This window comes from Lagopus muta, chromosome 25, assembly GCF_023343835.1.
Source record: "Lagopus muta isolate bLagMut1 chromosome 25, bLagMut1 primary, whole genome shotgun sequence".
NCBI classification, from domain to species: Eukaryota; Metazoa; Chordata; class Aves; order Galliformes; family Phasianidae; genus Lagopus; species Lagopus muta.
In genome coordinates, this window is record NC_064457.1 from 415,419 (window position 1) to 433,269 (window position 17,851).

Consider the following 17,851-nt stretch of genomic DNA (forward strand, 5'->3'; position numbering starts at 1 on the left):
CTGCCCCACGTTGCTCCCAGTGTTACAGGACTTGCAGCTCCAGTGCACCCAGAACCCAGAGCATCACCATGAGGCCGTGGCAAAGCTGGAGGCCTGAAAGGAGGGGGGATTTGGGCCAAGTGCTGATTTAGTGCTGCCTGGGGCTGCGGGGGCTGCGCCGCTCAGGAGCTGCTCCTGCAGGGACGGCCCCAGTCTGCAGCGGGTGGGGGGTCCCTCTCCTCCTAAATCAAAGGGAAAATATGACACAGTCTCTGAAACCCTTCAGGTATAATTTCCGCGCCTGCTCCTGGTAATTAAATAGTTTTAGGTCATCGGTTTCTCCACCTATTTGCAGCCCTGTCCTGGATGCCTCTGTAATCAGGCATCTCGCTTTGAAAGGAGAGAATTAACGCAGCGGTCGGGGCAGAAAAGGCTGAACCCACAGCTCTGTGTGGGCACCCATCTCTGTCCCCTGTTTGGGTGGCTCTGCGTGGGGCCCCAGTTTGATGGCAGCAGACACGGGGAGCCCTCTGCACTGCTCTGCTCCATCCTGTTGGTACAGGGAGGAAGTTGTGAGAGCACCTATTTCAGAGATTTTAAGCTTCTTTTTTTTTTCTTTTTTGAGATGAATCCTTACTAAAACGGGAGGAAAATAATGATTTAATGCCTTGTGCTGCAACAAAAAGAGCATTAATGGAGTGTTTCCATTGCTGAGACTTCTCCCAGGAGCTGGGATTAATGAAAGGGCGATGTTTTGTCTGCTCCTGACACGGTGCAGATGAAAGCAGCAGAGAAAAGCTCAGCCCAGGTGCGTGCTGGGGGCACAGGCAGCAGGAGGAGAGCCTTTGTGGGGAGAGCTGGGGTTAAACATGGCACTGTGGTGGAGCTCTCGCACTGATCCTGGCCACGGCTCCACTGCAGTCGGCGGCAGTGCTGCCCCACTGCGTCACTTTGCCCTTTGTTTGGATGAGTGCACGCACAAATCTCCAGGAAGGATTCATTAAAAAAGTCAATTAATGACTTAATTCATTAAAGGATCAAGGGATCCCAGTTTTAAAAACAACCTCTGCAGTTTTGACCGGCAGCAAACCCCCTCCTCTTTGTGTGGAAACCCCCCAGCGGAGCTCAGCCCTCCAAATCTGTTATCTCCCCCTGGGGGGCCGGGAGCAGGAAGGTCAGCGCTGCCCTCCTGCACCCACCGCCACTCGCTGCACGCCTGAGCCGCTCCGCTTATGGCTGCACTCAAATTACAGAGCAGAAGGAAAACTGATACGGGTCCTCCAGGTGTATCGGTGCTGATCCTATCTGGCGTCTTTCACCCCCAAATTATACCCTAAATCCTCGAGAACAAAGCTGGCCAGGAAGCCCCGTCAGTCCTGGGGGAAGCTTCCTGCTGGCGCTTTATCCCTCTGTCTCCTTTCTGATTTATTTAGAAGCTGTTTGCTGGGTTGGGTTGGTGTTGCCAGGCTGCTTTGGGAGACCGCAAACTGCTGGTCCCACTCATGCACCAGGCAGCGATGCTGAGGTCAGTGGGGTTCAGCAGCGGTTCCTGGAGTCTGTCCTCACCCAGAGCCTGCTGACAGCCGTGCCGCCAGGGCCACCCCTGCCCAGATGGGACAGAAGTAGAGGAGCATCTTTGTTCTGGGTCCTTGGAGCCAGGAGAAGTCCCCCTGCTCTATACGTGGCCACTGGGAGGGGAGGATGCTGTGGGGGTTGCAGCACAGGCAGCGAGGTAAGCGGCCCCCCATGCAGCCCCACATCTTTGCAATGAGGCCCAGGCTTCCATCACCACTCCTTCCTCCTCACGCTCTGCCATTAGGGCCCAGAATTTGGCCAACAATCTGCGCCAGAAGGTGCTGCACCTGGTGCAGCAATGCCTGTTGGCACTGCTTTTATCCGGGGCACTGCTGTTATTTGGCCTTCTGCAGCCACTGAGAAGCCCTGAGCACCCCGTCCCACAGCAGCTGCCTGTTGGGGAAGGAGCAGCTCCATGCTGTGCTCTGCTGGGCGCCGGCACCGGGCAAAGCAGGTTGGGGACCCGGTGGGAGGACATGTGTCACTGCCCCATACAAATATAGCAAGCTATGCAGGCCGGACCCACGGCTGTGCGTGGGGGAATTCCAGCTGCAGCTGGGCAGGGGAGAGCAGGAGGCGTTAATAGCAGTGGTCTGTAATCAGTACCTGCAATTAGCATCTCCTCCAGCTGGCCGCAGAGGCTCAGCCATAAAGCACCGCGCCGGCCCACGCCGCGTTTCTCTCCCTCCCCTTTGTTTCACGGCTCGGTGATCGATTGTGTCCCGGTCCCCCCCGTGTGCCGGGCTGAGCTCAGCGCCCAGCAGAGCATCGCCGGTCGGTCGCATCGCCGGGCAGAATCCTGGCGCTGGGCTGCAGGGCGCCGCTGAGCAGGGGGCGACTCCAAGCTCCCCCCCATCGGGTGTCAGCCCTGTCCTCGTGGTCTTTACACCTTCGTGTTCCCTCTGCCTAATGCTCGCTGGCAGTAACGCCAAACTGCTGCTGACATTAAACAAATTAATATCAGGTTTAAATAGCCTGCTGGGAGTTGGCAGCGGGCGCTTCGGACCCAGCTGTCAATTCCAGATTAGCGAGTGCCCGGCTAAACTTACTGCTGCTAATGACCCTGAAAGCAATACCCTGTGCCTAGCGCGATGCCACAGCACCGAAACATCAGAACCTGCCCCAAAGTGCCCGCTGGGGCAGCAGCACCTGGGGTTGGGGCGTTTTGCTGTTTGTGCTCCTGCTCTGCTCCTACCTGAGGGAGACACGCTTCTGCCCAGAGCTTTGAATTGTCTGCATGAGGAAAGTATTTAAATTCCTCCCAGTTCTCTCCTTCCTTTCATCCTTGGGCTGTACGGGGGCTGACAAGATTGCTTTCCTCTTTTCACAAGCAGCTTTTTCATCGTTTCTCCCTTTAAAAGGCACTGTGCAATCAGGTTGTGAAGCTCTCCTCCCAAGCAGCTGCTGAGGCTGTGAGCTCAGCCCAGGCACGGGGGGTGTTTGCTGTGCCCCAGCTTTGCTGATAAAAATGGGGCGGTGGACCAGTAAGCTGTGGGGCTCATGCAGAGCTGGGGAAGCCCCAACCCACTGCTCAGGGGGCTCATCCCCAACGTCAGCCCCACCACACTGACTCCCATGCAGAGTTGCCCTTTATTTTTCCTTTAAGGGAGAATTGGGTAATGAGGAGCTTGGGTCCAGGTGTGGCTGGGAGCCGTGGTTTGGGGGTGCAGTGCTGGGCAGGGTGGGGGCCTGGGTGGCCCTTGGGGATAACAAAAAGGGGTGAGTGCTGGTGTGGGGTGAGCCTTGTGTCCCTGGGTCTGCGGGAGCTGCTCGGGGTCTAAACCAGGTTGAAAATGGCAGAGGGATGTGCGTGGACGCATGCAGGACGTGGTGGGCCTTTGGGCACAGGAGCTCCTGCTGTGGGGAGCTGCCCTGCTCAGCCCGCGCAGCGCAGCCGTGCTGCCCCCGGGGGCTGGGGAGGTTCTGGGGGCTCCCAGCCGGAGCTGCCGAGGCCATCGCCCCCTCCCCGAGCAGACGGGCACGGCTGCACCCCTTCCCATAGCGGTGTCTGCGGGGGGGGGCGGTCCCGGGCACTCGGAGGGGGCGAGGAGGAGCGCGTCTGGGGGCGCGCAGCCGAGCGGTTGCAGGATCCTCGTCTCCACTCCAAGTTTCTTTGCTTTGGCAGCCCTGGAGTTTACTCTGAGCCAGGCTTGGAAAGAAAAGAGCACTTGTGCTTAGCTCCGGGGAAGGGGAGGAGGAGCAGCGGGGAGAGGGGCACCGCGGCGCGGCTCCCGCGCTCCCTCCCACCCGATTCCACGCGAATCCCGTCCCTGGGCCGGGCCCTCCTCGGCAGAGCTGCGGCCGGGCGGGGCGGTGGGCGCGGAGCTCCGCGGGGTGCGAGGCTCAGAGCGCGGCCCCCGCCGCCGTGCAGCCGCGCGGAGCAGCGCGCAGCGCAGGGAGGGAACGGCGCGGAGAGACGCGGATCCAAAATGCTCCTAGGTGGGTACGGCGCGGCATCGCGCTCCCATCGCTCCGCGTGGCAGCGGGCGGGAGCGGTGCGGGGCTCCGTGCGGAGAGGGAAGCGGATGGTGCGTTGTGCGCGGCCCCGGCAGCGCTGCGGGTCGCTCCGGGCTCCGCCGGCTGTGCGGTGCGGGGCCGTTGGGTCCGTCCCGCGGTGCGGTGCGGTGCGGGTGGTGACCCCGTTTGTGCGGGTGGGATCGGAGCGCTGTGCCGGCGCTGCCTTTGGCGGAGCTTCCTGAGCAGATGGAGATAAGTCACGGTGTACGTCGGGTTTTTGTTTTTCTTTTCTTTCTTTCTTTCTTTTTTTTTTTTTTTAAGGCTATTTCTATTGCTCTGCTAAGGCTGTGGAGCAGGGATTGTCTTCCCCCCCCCCCCCCCCCCTCCTTTGCCATTTTGTCCACAGGCTCAACTCCCAGTAGTGAAAAACTGACGCGGATTATTTACCGCTGGGAGAGAGCTACAGAAATAGGTGGAATTTCAGGCACCGCGGCTCAGGGGCGGCTGAGGCTGAGCTCTTCACCTGCAGGGCCCTTTCCATGCCCTCTGCTGCGCCCACTGGGACTTTGCCGCGCTTAATTGCCATCGTTACGTTTTCTTCTTTCAAAGCAAATCAGATCCTCGTTGTTCCCCATTTCCATCCTGCCCGAAACGCCATTTAAGAGCTGTTCTTTCCTTTGAAGCATCCGAGCCCCGTGTCGCACAGCCCCGCCGCTCCCCTGCCCCAACACACACGCAGCCTTGTTTCTTCAGCTCTCAGCCTGCTAATCCTAATTACTTGTGGGATTCAAGCTGAGTGGGATTCGCTGCATCTTATTGATTTTTCCCAGGGCTGCGAAACAGAGGAAGGAGCAGATTGGGGCTGGCACGGCTGTGCTTTGTCCTTGCCGTGCGCGGGGTCAGCGCCGGCTGCTGGCCATTCAGCCCCGTCTCACCCGCTGCCTTCCCGGGGCGCGGGGCTTGGGGGGGGGGAGCAGGGCTCTGTGCTGTTTGTGGCTCTCTGATGGTTGTTGGCTGTCTCGGCTTTGCCGAGCCGAGCCGCGGCGATGGATGAAGCGCAGCGCTTTTGCTCTCGCACCCGTTCTGTGCACGGATTCGTGGGTGGGGATTTGGGGTCCGTCATTACCGCAGTGTGGAGGTCCCAGAGCCGAGCCCCTGCTGCCCTGCGCCAGGCACTCGCGTTCCCGGGTTAATATACACGTGTGTGTGTGTTAATATACACGAGGCGCGTGCTCGGCGGGTCTGGGGCGTTCTGAGGGCAGCGAGTCCAGCGGAAGGGCAGAAGTTCTGGACCCGGTGCATCTGGCAGCGCTCGGCCACGGGGCTGCTCCTCTCCGCGGTTTTGCTTGTCGGCTGTCTCAGACGGATCGTTGATCTTTCTAACAGTTTGAAACAGTCCTTCCTCTGTGCGCTGCCCTGCCCTGTGTTCCTGCAACGCGAAGCAGCACTCGGGGTGTGGATCTGGAACACCATTCCTTGGGCAAAGCGGGTTACTGAGGAAAAAAAAAAGAAGGCAAGGAAAAAAAGCAAAGCTTGCTTTCAGCCGCGTGGTCTCAAATATGTAGGAAACGTTGTAAAGCCACAAAAGCTTTAATTTTAATCTCTGAAATGCAGCAGAGACAGAGGGACGCACGCAGGCTGTACACATTCCCATAGTAGGGCATTTCATTTGACGTGGCTTTTTCTCCTTCCTTCCTCCACAGCATCTGGGTGTGTTTGCGGAGCACCCCCGTGGCAGAGCTGGGGAAGGAGCCCCCCAGCAGCCCGGTGTCCGCTGGGCCTCCCAGCAGTGTGAGAGGTGTGTGCTGGGGAGCCTGGGGAGCTCCCACCCCCACGGTCAGATGCCTCAGGGGATGAGCAAAAGCTCCACAGCGCCCCGAATTTCTGCGCGCTGAGCAAAGAGAAGCTGTGCTGTGAAGCCATGGCAGCTCCCAGTGCGCAGTCAGGGTGCAAAGTGCTCCCTTCCTCAGGGGACTGCTGACATTTAAACACCACTCTTTATTTTCTTGTTATGTGCAAGCTGAGTTTTAAATCAGGATTCTGCCCTCCTGCTTTTCCCATCCCTGCTCTCCTCACATTCCGGTCCATGCCTGCAGCTCTCCCTGCTCCGGGAGCCCCTGCCATGGGGACAAACCCACAGCTGCTTCCGAGGCCATGAGCACTGCGGCCTGAGAGCATTGCAGGGTCTCTTGGCTCTCCTTGGAGTGTTGACTCTGCTTGGGAGCTGGAAGTCCCCGCCTCCAGCAGCGGGCATTGGGTGCTGCTCTGCCATCATGGTGGGGTTTGGTGGAAGAGAACCGATCTGGGTGCATCAGTGGCACAGCAAGGAACGCTTTGTGTGCTGGGCCCTCTCCACCAGATGGTGGAACTTTGCTTCTCCTGAGGGTGTTGTGGGTGAATTCTCCCAGCAGTGCAGCAGTTGCTTTATTCCTAGGGGTTCACTCAGAAATCTCCCAGGGAAAACATCTGCAGCTGCTCCCAGCCGTTGCCATCGCAGCACAGTGCTGGGCCCCAGCTGGGTTCCTCCTCCTGAATCCTGGTGAGCAAAGCTCTGTGTGCAGGGAGCCCTGCTGTGTCCCACACTGAGCTGGGGGAGCTCGCTTTTCAAAAGCCAAAAGAAAGCAAACCGTGCTTGTAACCATCCCTCAGCTCACTTGGAGCACTGGGCTGCTGGGGGCGCTTCGGGCCGATGTGAGCTTCTGGAGGTTCCCATGCAGGTGGTGCTCCTGCAGCCTCTGTGCCAGCGCCGGCGCTTTGATGGCCCGTTCCAGCACCTCCGATGTCCCGAAGCTGTAATTAGTGCAGGGGCTGAGCTGCTCGCAGGTCGCCGTTTTTCCTTTTGTGGCGCGGGATGCTGGGGCACGTGGGCTGCCTGTTCCCACTCTTCCCCGAAGTGGCTATATTAGCACGGCCTGGGTGGGAGTGGCGGAAATTACAGTGAAATACAAGCGGTAGGGAATAAAAATCTAATTAAAAAATAATGACGGGAGTGCGTCTGCTTCCAAACATTGCCTGTGACCAAGGCTCGCCCCGGGGCAGACTTAGAGGAGAGTTATGCACTTCTGCAGCTGTCAGCGCAGACACGACGGCCCCCGTTTTGGGGCTGCTACAGAACAACACCGCAAGCAGAAAGCAGGGGGGGGCTGGGGGCTCTGACCTTCATCAAAGGGAAGGAAGTATGGGGTGCCAAGGGCAGTGCGGGCTCTTCCCCACTTCGGGCTCTGCCGCCTCCCACTGGTGCTCTGGGCACATCTCTGACCCCACTGAGCTCCCATCCCTCTGCTCCCATTTGTGCCCGTTCGGTGCTGTGAAGGGTCATGAGCACATGAGGGGTGGGGTGCCTCCGGGCAGGTGATTTGTTAATAGAAATCTTAATAATTGCTGCTAGAGAGGAAGCGCCATGCGATGAAAAATGTGAGTCTGATCAGAGGCAGCTCAAATGGCAGAGGAGAGGCCATGATTTGTTCCAAATTGGTTATTTCGCTGCAACGGTGGGAAAGCATCAATTTGAGCATCTCTTCTTCCTTTCTGTTTCTGTCAGCTGCTCCCTGGCTGTAATGAATTGGGCTCAGCTGGGATTTTTATGATGTGAGCAGTGCCCAGAATAAAGGCTGAACCAAGCTGGGGCTCTGGGCATCCACCTGAGCTGGATTTGGAACCACCAGCCCCTTCTCCAGCTGTTTGGGGGTGGTGGGAGCACTCAGTGCTGTCCTCCCTTTGACACAGCGCCCGTCTGGGCCGTTCCCACACACTGCAGCCATGTCAGCTGGGTTCACCCCAAGGCTCATTCCCTGCTGGATCGAGTCAGGCAGCAGGAGCTGTGATGAGGAAAGGAGGCGGCATCCCGTGAGGCTGCAGAGGTTGGGCTGTGGGTCCCTGTGTGGGTAGCTCAGAGGCTCCCGCTGCTTCCCAGCCCCTCGTGCTGCTCTCTGGGGCCCAGCAACCCACCCAGACCCTCCTGCGAGGTCCCGGTGCCCACAGCAGTGCTACAAGTGCCCTGACAGGAGAACCGCAGCCTTGCGTGTCTGAGCGCTGTGGGGGCTGGGGCACAGCAGGGAACACTGCGAAGCCCTGAGCTGAGTTGCCCGCTCCTCCTGTGACCCTTCAGCCCCACCGCAGTGATGCTGGGAGAGCGCGGATCCTGCCAGGGCACAGCCTGGGGTTACAGGCGAGTTCCTCATTTGTCTGAGCTGACACGGCTCTGAGCCGATTCCCTCGCAGGGGTGGCTCGCTCCTACACAAGGCCGAGGCTTCTCTGCAGCTTTCCTTCCTCCTCCGTGCACAGCAGAAATTAAATTGAACTGTCACCACCTCCGGGTGCCGAGGGATGCTGCAGCGCTCCCCACTCCTCAGCGCTCTGCTGCCCCGGGCCCCGGCTGCATCCCAGTGCCTTGTGCAGGAGGGGGGGTCTGGGGCTGCGTCCCAGTGCTGTGCTGCTGAGGGGGGTCTGGGAGCGGCAGGGCTCCTCGCCCTCTGCCCCGTGGTCCTGCAGGGCTGGGGTTGGATCGGGGGCACGGGGCCGGGCTCCCAAAGGGGTTGGAGCTCATTGCTGTTGGCAGCTTTGGGAGCACGAGCAGCTCCTCTGCCCCGCTCCCAAGGCACGAGTCATTCCCAAGAGATGAGTTTAAAGATCTTAACGCATAGAAGGAAATAAAAATCTCATACATGTGCCCGGCCCCAGGGATTTAAGATCTTTCGGGGGTGATACGGTTGGTTTTTCAGTTTCTTCTGCTCAGCTTCTTATAGGTGAAAAAAAAGGAAAAGGAAAAAGCTGCAGGAGAAAAGAGAGCTATAGGGGAAGCAGCAACAGGGCGTGGGGTTGGAGCTGGCCCTGTCCGCCCCGCAGCCCAGCAGCAGCTGTGATGCTTGGTTCTGTTGGGCACTTTGGTTCGGTTTTGTCTCTGCGGGCTCCGTGTGAGGATGGAAGCTCCATCTGATGGGCAGTGGGGCTGCCGGAGGGGTCACCTGCCTGCCAGCCTGGACGTCACAGGGAGAAAATAGCAGTGAGTGCATTAAATGCAGCCCTCTGTAGCTTCATAGAGGGAATGAAAATATCGTGATTGACTTCTGACCCCCGCACTCCCTATGCAAAACCAAAGGGCAAAACAATTACTGCTGCTCCTGCCCATGGGACGTCAGTGCCCGACCCGCAGGTTGCCGCGCATCCCCGCCAGCAGGGCTGGCTCCGACCACCGCAAAGCAGGGATGCGGCAGCCTGGTGCCTAAAAACTGATTAAAAACCTTAAGTCCTCTTTTCACTCTTGCATTAGCGCAAGAATAAATAGTGCATATTTCAGCCCGGAAGACGGGTCTCCGGTTTCACCCCATTCCTGTGAGCATTAACGAGCCACGGCGGCGGGCAGGAATGTCCTGGGCGCAGAAGGAGCGAATTGCCGCGGGGTCCGTGAGGAGCCCGGGGAAAGGAATTCACCTGACGTCCCCTCCCCGGTGCTGCAGCCGTGCTCAGAGCAGCACTGATCCGGACGCACTGCACGGCATCCTCAGCGCACCGGGCACAGGGCGTCCCTTCGGTGGCCCTGCGGGCTCTCTGTTCTTCGGAGTCACGTTTGGGGACAGAGAGGGTGGCAGAGAATCCTTTTTTGGGGAGAAGCTGAGGTGTTTTAAGCTGCACCTGTGCCGAAGGTGGAAGAGGTTCGGCTGGGTGCTGCCCCGCCCCGCGGCTCCGCAGCAAGAACGGGGCTCGGCGGAGCTCCGGCGTGAGCGAAGGCATCGCGCCCGCGTCTGCCCGGTGCTCCGCGGGGCCCGAGGGCCGCCGCGCCCGCCCTGCCGCTCGCAGCCCCGCTCCGCGCAGCCCCCGGCCCACCGCCCCTCCGCTCCATCGGTCCCGCAGGAGCGCGCCCGCCGTTCCCCAACCCCGGGGCCGCGGCCCATCGCCGTGACACCGCCACGGCCGCCGCCACGAGGCCTTCCCGTCCCCGCCGCCGCTAGTGGCCACTGCCGCCGTCGGCTCCCAGAGCGGGCGGCTCTCGCCGCAAGATGGCTGCTGCCGCGCTGCCGTGACCGCGGCTTTGTTCCCGCAGCCGCCGCGCTCGGGGCCGCGCAGCGCCCGCCCCGTGCACCGAGCGGAACCCGGCGGGGCGGGGGCTGCGCCGCTTCGTCCCGCGGCCGGGGTCGGGGCCTCCTTCGCCTTCTTTGCCTTTTTTTTTTTTTTTTGGCTTAGCGTTGTTTGGTTTTTGTGTTTGTTCGTCTGTTCTTTTTAATTGCATTTTTTTGTCTTCTCCTATTTAAAAAACAAATTCTGGGAAGTTTTCCACCCCCCTCGCCCCAAAGCTCATGGCAGCGGCTCCATGGTACGTATTTGTAGAGGGCGGTGGGTGTGCGGGGCCGTGGGCCGGGGGAGTTGCATGCGGCTCTGCTCGCACTCGGAGCAGCTCTGCCTGGAGCCGGGCGGGCATCGTAGGGCACGGCCGGGGCTGCGGGACCGGGCCGCGAGCGTCGCTGCAGTGATGCTGGCAGCGCAACCCTGCCCGAACTTCCTTGCGGCCGGCGCTCCTGGGGGAGCAGCACGTGCAGCAGCGGGGTGCGGTGCCGACAGCCCCAGCGCCGCCGCCTCCTGGGGAAGCGCAGCCGTAACTGAGCGAGGGCCGCCCCGCTGCCTGCCGGGCGGGACGTGGCCGCGGCTCCTGCAGCCCCCGCACCGCCCCCCGCGCTGCCCCACGGCGCTGCGCCTCCAGGGCTCATCGCTGGGAGATGTGCGCTTCTCTTTCCACGGGAGGAGTTTTTCCTGGGCCGGGTGTGTGGGTGCAGCGTTGGTCAGAGGGACGGCGCAACCCGGGCGCTGGGATGGATGCCTGCCTGGTTTGGGGCAGATGTTGGGGACTGTGTGGGGCCAGCAGCAACGTGATGCAGGTGATTGCGTGGAGCTCTGTGCACCTGCTGGGAGCCCTGGCAGCGCTGCAGGCAGGAGGCAGCTCAGCCCTTCCTCGCCCAATGGATAAAGGATGTTTTGCAGCACCCAGGAGCTCTGACACCCAAATCTCGGTGCTTCCTGTGGTGGCTGTGGGAAAGGCTCCAGCCCACGGGGGTTTTGTTCTGTAGGAATAAACCAAATCCCTCACGGGCTTCTCAGTGAGTTGCGCTGACTTCGTGGCTTGCACTGATGACTCACCATGGAATGTCTGTGTCCCCCCTCCTCCCCAACTTTGGTTCTCCAGCAAGAGCAAACAATTACCAAAAGCTTGCGCACTGTGAGGGCCCTAATCCCTTTCCCCTTGTGTCTCTTTCATCTCCAGTCAAACCAGGAAAGTGGTACTAGACCTTCCTTACCCAGTTAAATGTAGAGGCTGCTCCTCCAAGGCACGTCTCAGTTCAGCCGTAGCCTTTGGTTTCCCCGCCACAGCAGCATGGTGCCTCCGGGGAAAAAGCCGGCCGGGGAAACTTCCAATTCCAATAAAAAGTGTAAGCGCTATTTCAATGAGCACTGGAAGGAAGAGTTTACCTGGCTGGAGTTTGACTATGAGAGGAAACTCATGTTTTGCGTAGAGTGTCGGCAGGCGCTGGTGAAGAACAAACACGGCAAAGCAGAGAACGCCTTCACCGTGGGCACGGACAACTTCCAGCGGCACGCGCTGCTGCGGCACGTCACGTCAGGTGCGCACCGCCAGGCGCTGGCCGTCAATCGGGAGCAGCCGCCCTGCGAGGCCCGCGGGCACCCAGAGCTGCGCTCGGTGCTGAAGGTGGAGGTGAACCCGGCCAAGGTGGCCGTCCTCACCACGGTGTATTGGATGGCCAAGGAGGAGATCCTGGATGAGAAGTGCTCCTCGCTGCTGGACCTGCAGAAGTTCAACCTGTGCCAGGCGCTGCTCGCCTCCGAGCACAGCGAGCGCTACCACGCCGGCAGCCTCCGCGACATGCAGGTGTGTAGCACGGGTCTCCTGCGTCATCCCCGTGGTGTTGGGGCTGCCCACCGTGCTCACGGGGCGGTTCAGTGCCCGCGTCAGGAGCTGTGCGGCACCCTGAGTGCACCAAGCATCGCCCGCGGCTCCTCGTGCCATGTGCACAGGCAGGAGCCTTCAGCACGTGCTCCGTCCCACAGGAGGGTTTGAGGCAGATGCGGGCTCTGCCCACCGGCACCAAAGGCAAAAGTTTTTGCAGCAGGGACTGCAGGGAGCAGCCTTCACGTGAGGCCGTGCAGAGTGCCGGCGCTCCTCACAGAGCTGGAGCGTGTCCCTGCTGCTCCTCGTGTGTTCTGCCCAGGGGCGGGTGGCACAGCCAGGCAGCACTCCTGCTCCCTGGTGCTGCTGGTGCAGACTGCAGGCGGTGCCTCCATATTACATCCTTGTGTATTAACGCGGCTGGTTAACGTCATTCCCTGCTGTGACCAAGCAGGGCATGGAGAGCCTAGAGAAAGCAGTGGGGCTGTTGAAGGTCGTGGCCACATGTGTGCAGGGAGAGATGCGGCCCCTGCGAGGCAGCGCCGAGGGGGAAGGCGCAGACTTCAGTCAGCACAGGAACGCACGGGATTTTCCTTTTTTGCCTTAAACTGAGTGATCAAAAAGATTGAGTGGCCAGAGAGGATTTTCTTAATTTTCCAAGCGCTTCATGCCTGTTAAAATCAAATTAATTTTTTAGTGAAGCTTGGGGGGGTTGCCAGGCTTTTTAGTTATAGGAAGAGCTACTTGGCTGCAGATTGGCTAAATCTGCTCATCAGATTTCTCGGCCTGGAGCACAGCTCTCAGTGTTTGCGCACGTAATGAAGTCCTCCCCACAAAGCAGAGGCATTTCCACCAAGTGGGTAAAATGGAGTGAAGGAAGGGATGCTGTGAAGTTTTATTGCTGCTCCCAACCATGCTTTGCCTGTAAAGCACAGAAGTGACGGAGCTGCAGCTGAAGAAGTGGAGTTCTGGTGCCTCAGTGGGCTCCTGGGGCAGGCAGGGCCTCGGAGCTCTTAGGATGTGGGGTGGGAGCAGGGTGGGCATCGAGGGGCTGCTTGTGGCCAGCACTGCAGAGCTGAACTGCGCTTGGGCTGCAGCCAGAGGAAAGGGCAGGCAGCAAATTAGAACAGAGAAAGCTGTTGCCAGCGGGGGGTTGACTTGCACGGACAACTTGCACAGCATTATCACAGTGAAATTGCTTCTGAGGTCTGCGGACAGCAGTGTCACATAACCTGCTGTTGCAGGGCGATTCAGCGGCCGTCACAGTGCTGTTGCTGTGCACTTGGATGGAACAGAGGGAAAATGAACCCCACTGAGTTGTGAGCAATGTGGGGGCATGGGAGCACGGCCTGTCTGTGATGTTGGCAGGGATGCTTCCATGGCTCGTCCCACCAGAAAGCTGTTCTCCAAACTCCTGTGCCAAAGGGCTGCAGGCAATGAGTTACCCGTGCTTTAAGCTACAGTTTAGGGAAATACTGTCATCTGGACCAAGGTGCTGTGTCACCCCGTTTTCAAGCATGTGTTTGAAGTTGCTGTTTGAAAATGCCAACGCCCCATTGACTTTCTCTCCTAAAAAAACACAATTTGCCAATATCTGCATTCTGGTTTTGAGTGCAATTTTTAGGTACTTGAGTTTAAGATCCCTGTCTGAATCAGTGAGCAGCTTGAACTGTGAGCAAATGGGCTTCGATTCCCCTGGGCAGCACTCGGCTTTGAAGGCACACACTCAGGTGCTTTGATGCCAGCGGGAGCCGAGCACGTGCTTGTGGCTGCCCTCAGTGCTGGGGCTCCCATCGCCTTTGGGGCGATCCCAGCTCGGATGCCGTGCAGCTCATTTTGCTACAGGCGCTGTGCCTCTCCCACGTGCCTTTAAAGATCATTTGTATTTCTCTCTCCCTCCTTCCTGCCCTGCGCACCCTTCACTGCCTCAGGCAGCGATGGCCAAGGTCCTGCACAACGAGGACCGGCACCGCATCAAGGCCTCGCCGTTTGTCGGGCTGGTGGTGGATGAGACGGTGGACGCAATGGAGCAGCGCAGCCTGGCCGTGTTCAGCACCACCGTGTCCCCCTGCAGCGGGCAGACCTCTGCCACCTTCCTGGGCAGCTTTGAGCTGCCGGCCGGCGAGGCCGCCACGGTGACGGGCAAAGTGGGTGAGGTGCTGCGTGCCTTCGGCATCCCGGCCGTGAAGCTCACCTGGCTGAGTGCCCACAGCGCATCACTGGGGGCTGAGCGGCGCGGCGGGGCCGGCACTGCGCTGAGCTCGCTCTGCCCGCTGCTCACCGAGATGCACTGCCTGTCCCACGGCAGCTCCCTGCTGCCCACCCACAGCAGCCTCAGCATCGAGTACCTCCAGAAGTACGAGACCACGGTGGACGCCATCTACAGGCTCTACTCCAGCCCCACGGGGGAAAGCAGTGGGCTGCAGGAGCTGTGGAGCGTTCTGAACCTCTGCGAGATTGACCTCGGCAGCCCCAGGGCCATCTGCTGGACTTCCATCTTCCCAGCCGTGGAGGCCATCGACTCCTCGTGGCCCACACTGGTGCTGCTGCTGGAAAGTGAGGCGGAGCGGTCGCCCGTGGCCCTCGGCCTCTGCCAGGAGCTCAAGAAGTTCCACTTTGTGGCCTTCACCAAGATCCTGCTGGACGTCCTCCCCATCTTCCAGAAGCTCAGCCGCTTCTTCCAGATCGAGGACTTCGACCTCTCCATCCTGAAGCCCATCGTCTCCGCCACGGCCACCACCCTGCAGGCTCAGAAGGGCTCCAGTGGCCAGAACCTGCAGGAGTTCCTCAGTGCCATGACTGAGCACCCGCAGGGCGAGCGGGAGGGCGAGAGCCGGCTCTACTACAAGGGTGTGGAGTTGGCCAACTGCTCCCCGGGGCACCTGAGGCACTTCGAGCACCTGAAGGACTCCTACCTGGAGAGCGTGCGGGGCAGCCTGCTGGACAGGTTCCCCAGCGGCGTCCTGGAGGCCGTCAGCTCCTTCTCGGCCATCTTCAACCCCAAGTGCTACCCCCAGACTCTGGAGGACATTGGCGCCTATGGGGTCAGCGAGCTGAACTTCCTCCTGCAGGCGTATTCGCAGGTGGTGGTCAGCGAGAGGGCGCTGAGCGACTTCCCCCTCTTCAAGCGGATCGTCTTCAGCCTCAGCCAGCTGTCCTTCAGGGACCTCTGTGTCAAGCTGGTCTACAGCAGCTCCGAGATGCACGAGCTCTTCCCGGACTTCGCCGTCCTCGCAGCCATTGCCTTGGCCTTGCCGCTGGGTTCGGTGCTCGCCAAGAAGATCAGCCGGGGCCGGGAGCTGCTGAAGCGCGGCCGGTCGCGCCGCACCAAGGACGAGGGGCTCTCCAACCTCATGAAGATCGCCATCGACGGGCCGGCCATCGACGAGTTTGACTTTGCGCTGGCCATCGAGTACTATGAGAGCATGAGGGAGTCCGGCTTCATCAAGACGCAGGTGAAGTGACTGGCGGGCAGCGGACGCAGAGCCCTGCAGGCAGGAGCCAGCCTTACAGCAGCCCCAGGCGTCACCGCCGCGCCGTCGTCACCACAGAGGTGCTGACCACCGTTTGTACCAGATGCTGGTCCCACTGCCGCCCCTTCCTTCATCGCCTGAATTCACATCTGGGTTGGCCAGGCGTTACAGTCAGGGGGGCTCCTGTTGGTGTCACCACGGCTCACATCCCACCACGCTGTCAGGGCTTTCCGGGGCTTTGGCTTTCGTTTTATGATCGGAGATGAAAGCAGATCTTCTCAAGCTCACATTGCCTTTGCACAACAGTTCCTGGCAGCTTTTCTGTAATACTCTGCAAAAATATCTGATGTGTGTTATTTTGGAGCCTTGAGGAGGAATGCAGGAAGGCAGTGCATCCCTGCACGAAGCCCCGCGGGGCGCAGTGCTGCCTCGTAGGTGTCCTCACCACAGAGCACCACGTTTCAACAGCAGCATCGAGTCCTGATCATTTCAGAAGCAACGATGTCGATGATGCTGTGATCGCCGAGGAAACAGTGACTCTTAAATGCATCATTTGTACATACGTGTATGTAGATATATATAAAAATATATATAAATATATATTAAAAGATCTACCTTAACTTTTGTATATCAATGAATAGACAGATGTTATAATTAAGAAATACACAGGAAAGCTAGGCTAAACAGGTGAGCGCACCAAAGAAGAATGAATGGAAAGCCTTCCCTTGTCCTGGGCTCACACAGAGAACTCCAAGAGGAGCCACCTCCAGCAGAGATCCTTCCCCACTGGCAGTCAGCTCTTAAGCGGGGTCTGGCAGAGGTGCAGCCAGGCTCCATCCGCTCCGGTGGCACAGCTGAATTGCCTGCACCTGTGTTCAGTCAGAGGTTCAGGCCGTGATTCAGCAGTTCCCACACGACTTTCTTAGCGTTTAAAGATATCTAACAGTGACAGAATGAGTTACGAGTGGGGTCCAAAAAGAACCCGTGGTGAATTCCTTTCTCTTTTCAAAACAGCGTTGTGCAAGGAGTGCCCACTGTGCCCTGAGTGCTCTGCAGCCGTGCAGAAAGGGGTCCTTTAACCCTCAGCCCGGGTGTATTTATTTGCTTTTGCTCTTACCCGTTCCTCACCCATAAGTGAGCAAAACTTTGTTTTTGACTTAACTTAGAGGGGTGTCTCTGTAGGGATGGGATGAAAAGATGCTTTTGGTGATTTTCGTTTGCAACAAACTCAAAGCAGCATTCCGAAGCGTCCCGTCGTTGTGACGCTGCAGCTCGCGGGGCCGTTCTGTGGGTCGGGGGGCAGAAGCCCCGCACGGTGGGGGCAGCACCGGTTTGCGCAGCTTTGCTGCTTTCAGTGCTGGGGGAGACGGGCGCGGTGCCGCCGTCGTGTTCCCGCAGTCCGGGCCGAGGCGGTGCCGCATCCCTCGCCGCTCTCCTGCCTGCAGCCCTGGCACCGGCAGCGCTCACGTGCGTTCCCCGGCGAGCCCCTGGAAAGAGCTGGAGCGCATTCAGTCCACGCTTGGCCGGAGACAAAAAGCTTTTAAAGCCCCGGGTGAGGAATTTGAGACGCCACCGAAATTTGCTGAGAACACCTAGCAGGGCAGCGGGAGCCAGACTGCTGCTGTGCGAACGAACAGCGCCTGTCTCCATCTGCCCGGTGCAGACCCCGCGCCAGCTGCCATCCCGCGGCTCCTCGGCAGCTCCTCGCGGTGGGAACAGACCGGCAGCGCTGCTGCCTTGGGGGCCGCGTCCCCGAGATGCAGCGCCAGCGCCCGGCCTTTCCCCCCCCTGCCGGGGCTCCCATCTCCGAGGGGCGGTGCTGAGGAGCGCGGGGGGCTCTGAGGGCATCCGGCATCCGTGGTGCTGCAGGTCCTCAGCGCTACACCCAGAAATGCAGCTGGGGAGCGGGGCACAGCCTCTCTCTGGTGTTTGTGCTGGGAACCAGGATTACGTCGCTGCCCTCCTTCCGTCGGCGCTTTGGGAGCGCTCCCGAGCAGCGCCAGGAGGAGCAGCGCGCACTGCGGGCGTCCTCTGCCCGCTCCGGGGAGGCAGAAACTCGGCGCTCATTGGGGACGGTGCCGCTCGGAGCTGCCGGCTGAGCACAGGGCTGCCAGCCCCTGCCACGGCCGTGCCCGTCCCCTCGGGTAAGGTCGTGTCACCCTAGACAGACCCGAAGGTCCCGCTGCTCTCACCGAAGCAAATCCCCTTAACTGAGTGTCTAATTAATACCTAAAAATACAGCCCACAGCTGCTGCTGGAATCTGCCCTGCAGCAAAGGTAAGGTGAGAGCTGCGGCCCTGCGACCTTGGGGGAGTGACCCCAGCACTGTGCGGGCCCCCGGGTCGGGCCCAGGAGCTGTGCTCACCCTGGAGCTGTAGCTGTGCTGCTCACCTGCCTGCCCCATGCATGCAGCCCTCCTGCTGTTGTGACCCCCTGAGGTTTTAGCAGACTGCAGCTGGCGGTGACTCTGTC

The 17,851-nt window shown here is 59.9% G+C and overlaps 2 protein-coding genes across 4 annotated transcripts in view; both read left to right on the top strand.

The window, feature by feature from the left end:
* Nucleotides 1–17,851, top strand: part of ZNF385C (zinc finger protein 385C) — a 52,385-nt gene that overhangs the window by 21,569 nt on the left and 12,965 nt on the right. Inside the window, exon 1 of one of the 3 annotated variants that reach the window (XM_048926801.1) lies at nt 3,901–3,993. The exons of the other annotated variants lie outside the window; for them this stretch is intronic. Coding sequence (XP_048782758.1) covers nt 3,984–3,993 — 10 coding nt within the window. The 5' untranslated portion in view covers nt 3,901–3,983. Of the gene's footprint in view, nt 1–3,900; nt 3,994–17,851 lie in introns of those variants that run through there. 3 annotated transcript variants of the gene reach the window in all.
* Nucleotides 10,004–15,939, top strand: C25H17orf113 (chromosome 25 C17orf113 homolog). Its single transcript, XM_048926796.1, has 3 exons — nt 10,004–10,322; nt 11,265–11,888; nt 13,838–15,939. The coding sequence occupies exons 2-3, from the start codon at nt 11,376–11,378 to the stop codon at nt 15,368–15,370; spliced, it is 2,046 nt and encodes a 681-aa protein (XP_048782753.1). The 5' UTR covers nt 10,004–10,322; nt 11,265–11,375; the 3' UTR covers nt 15,371–15,939.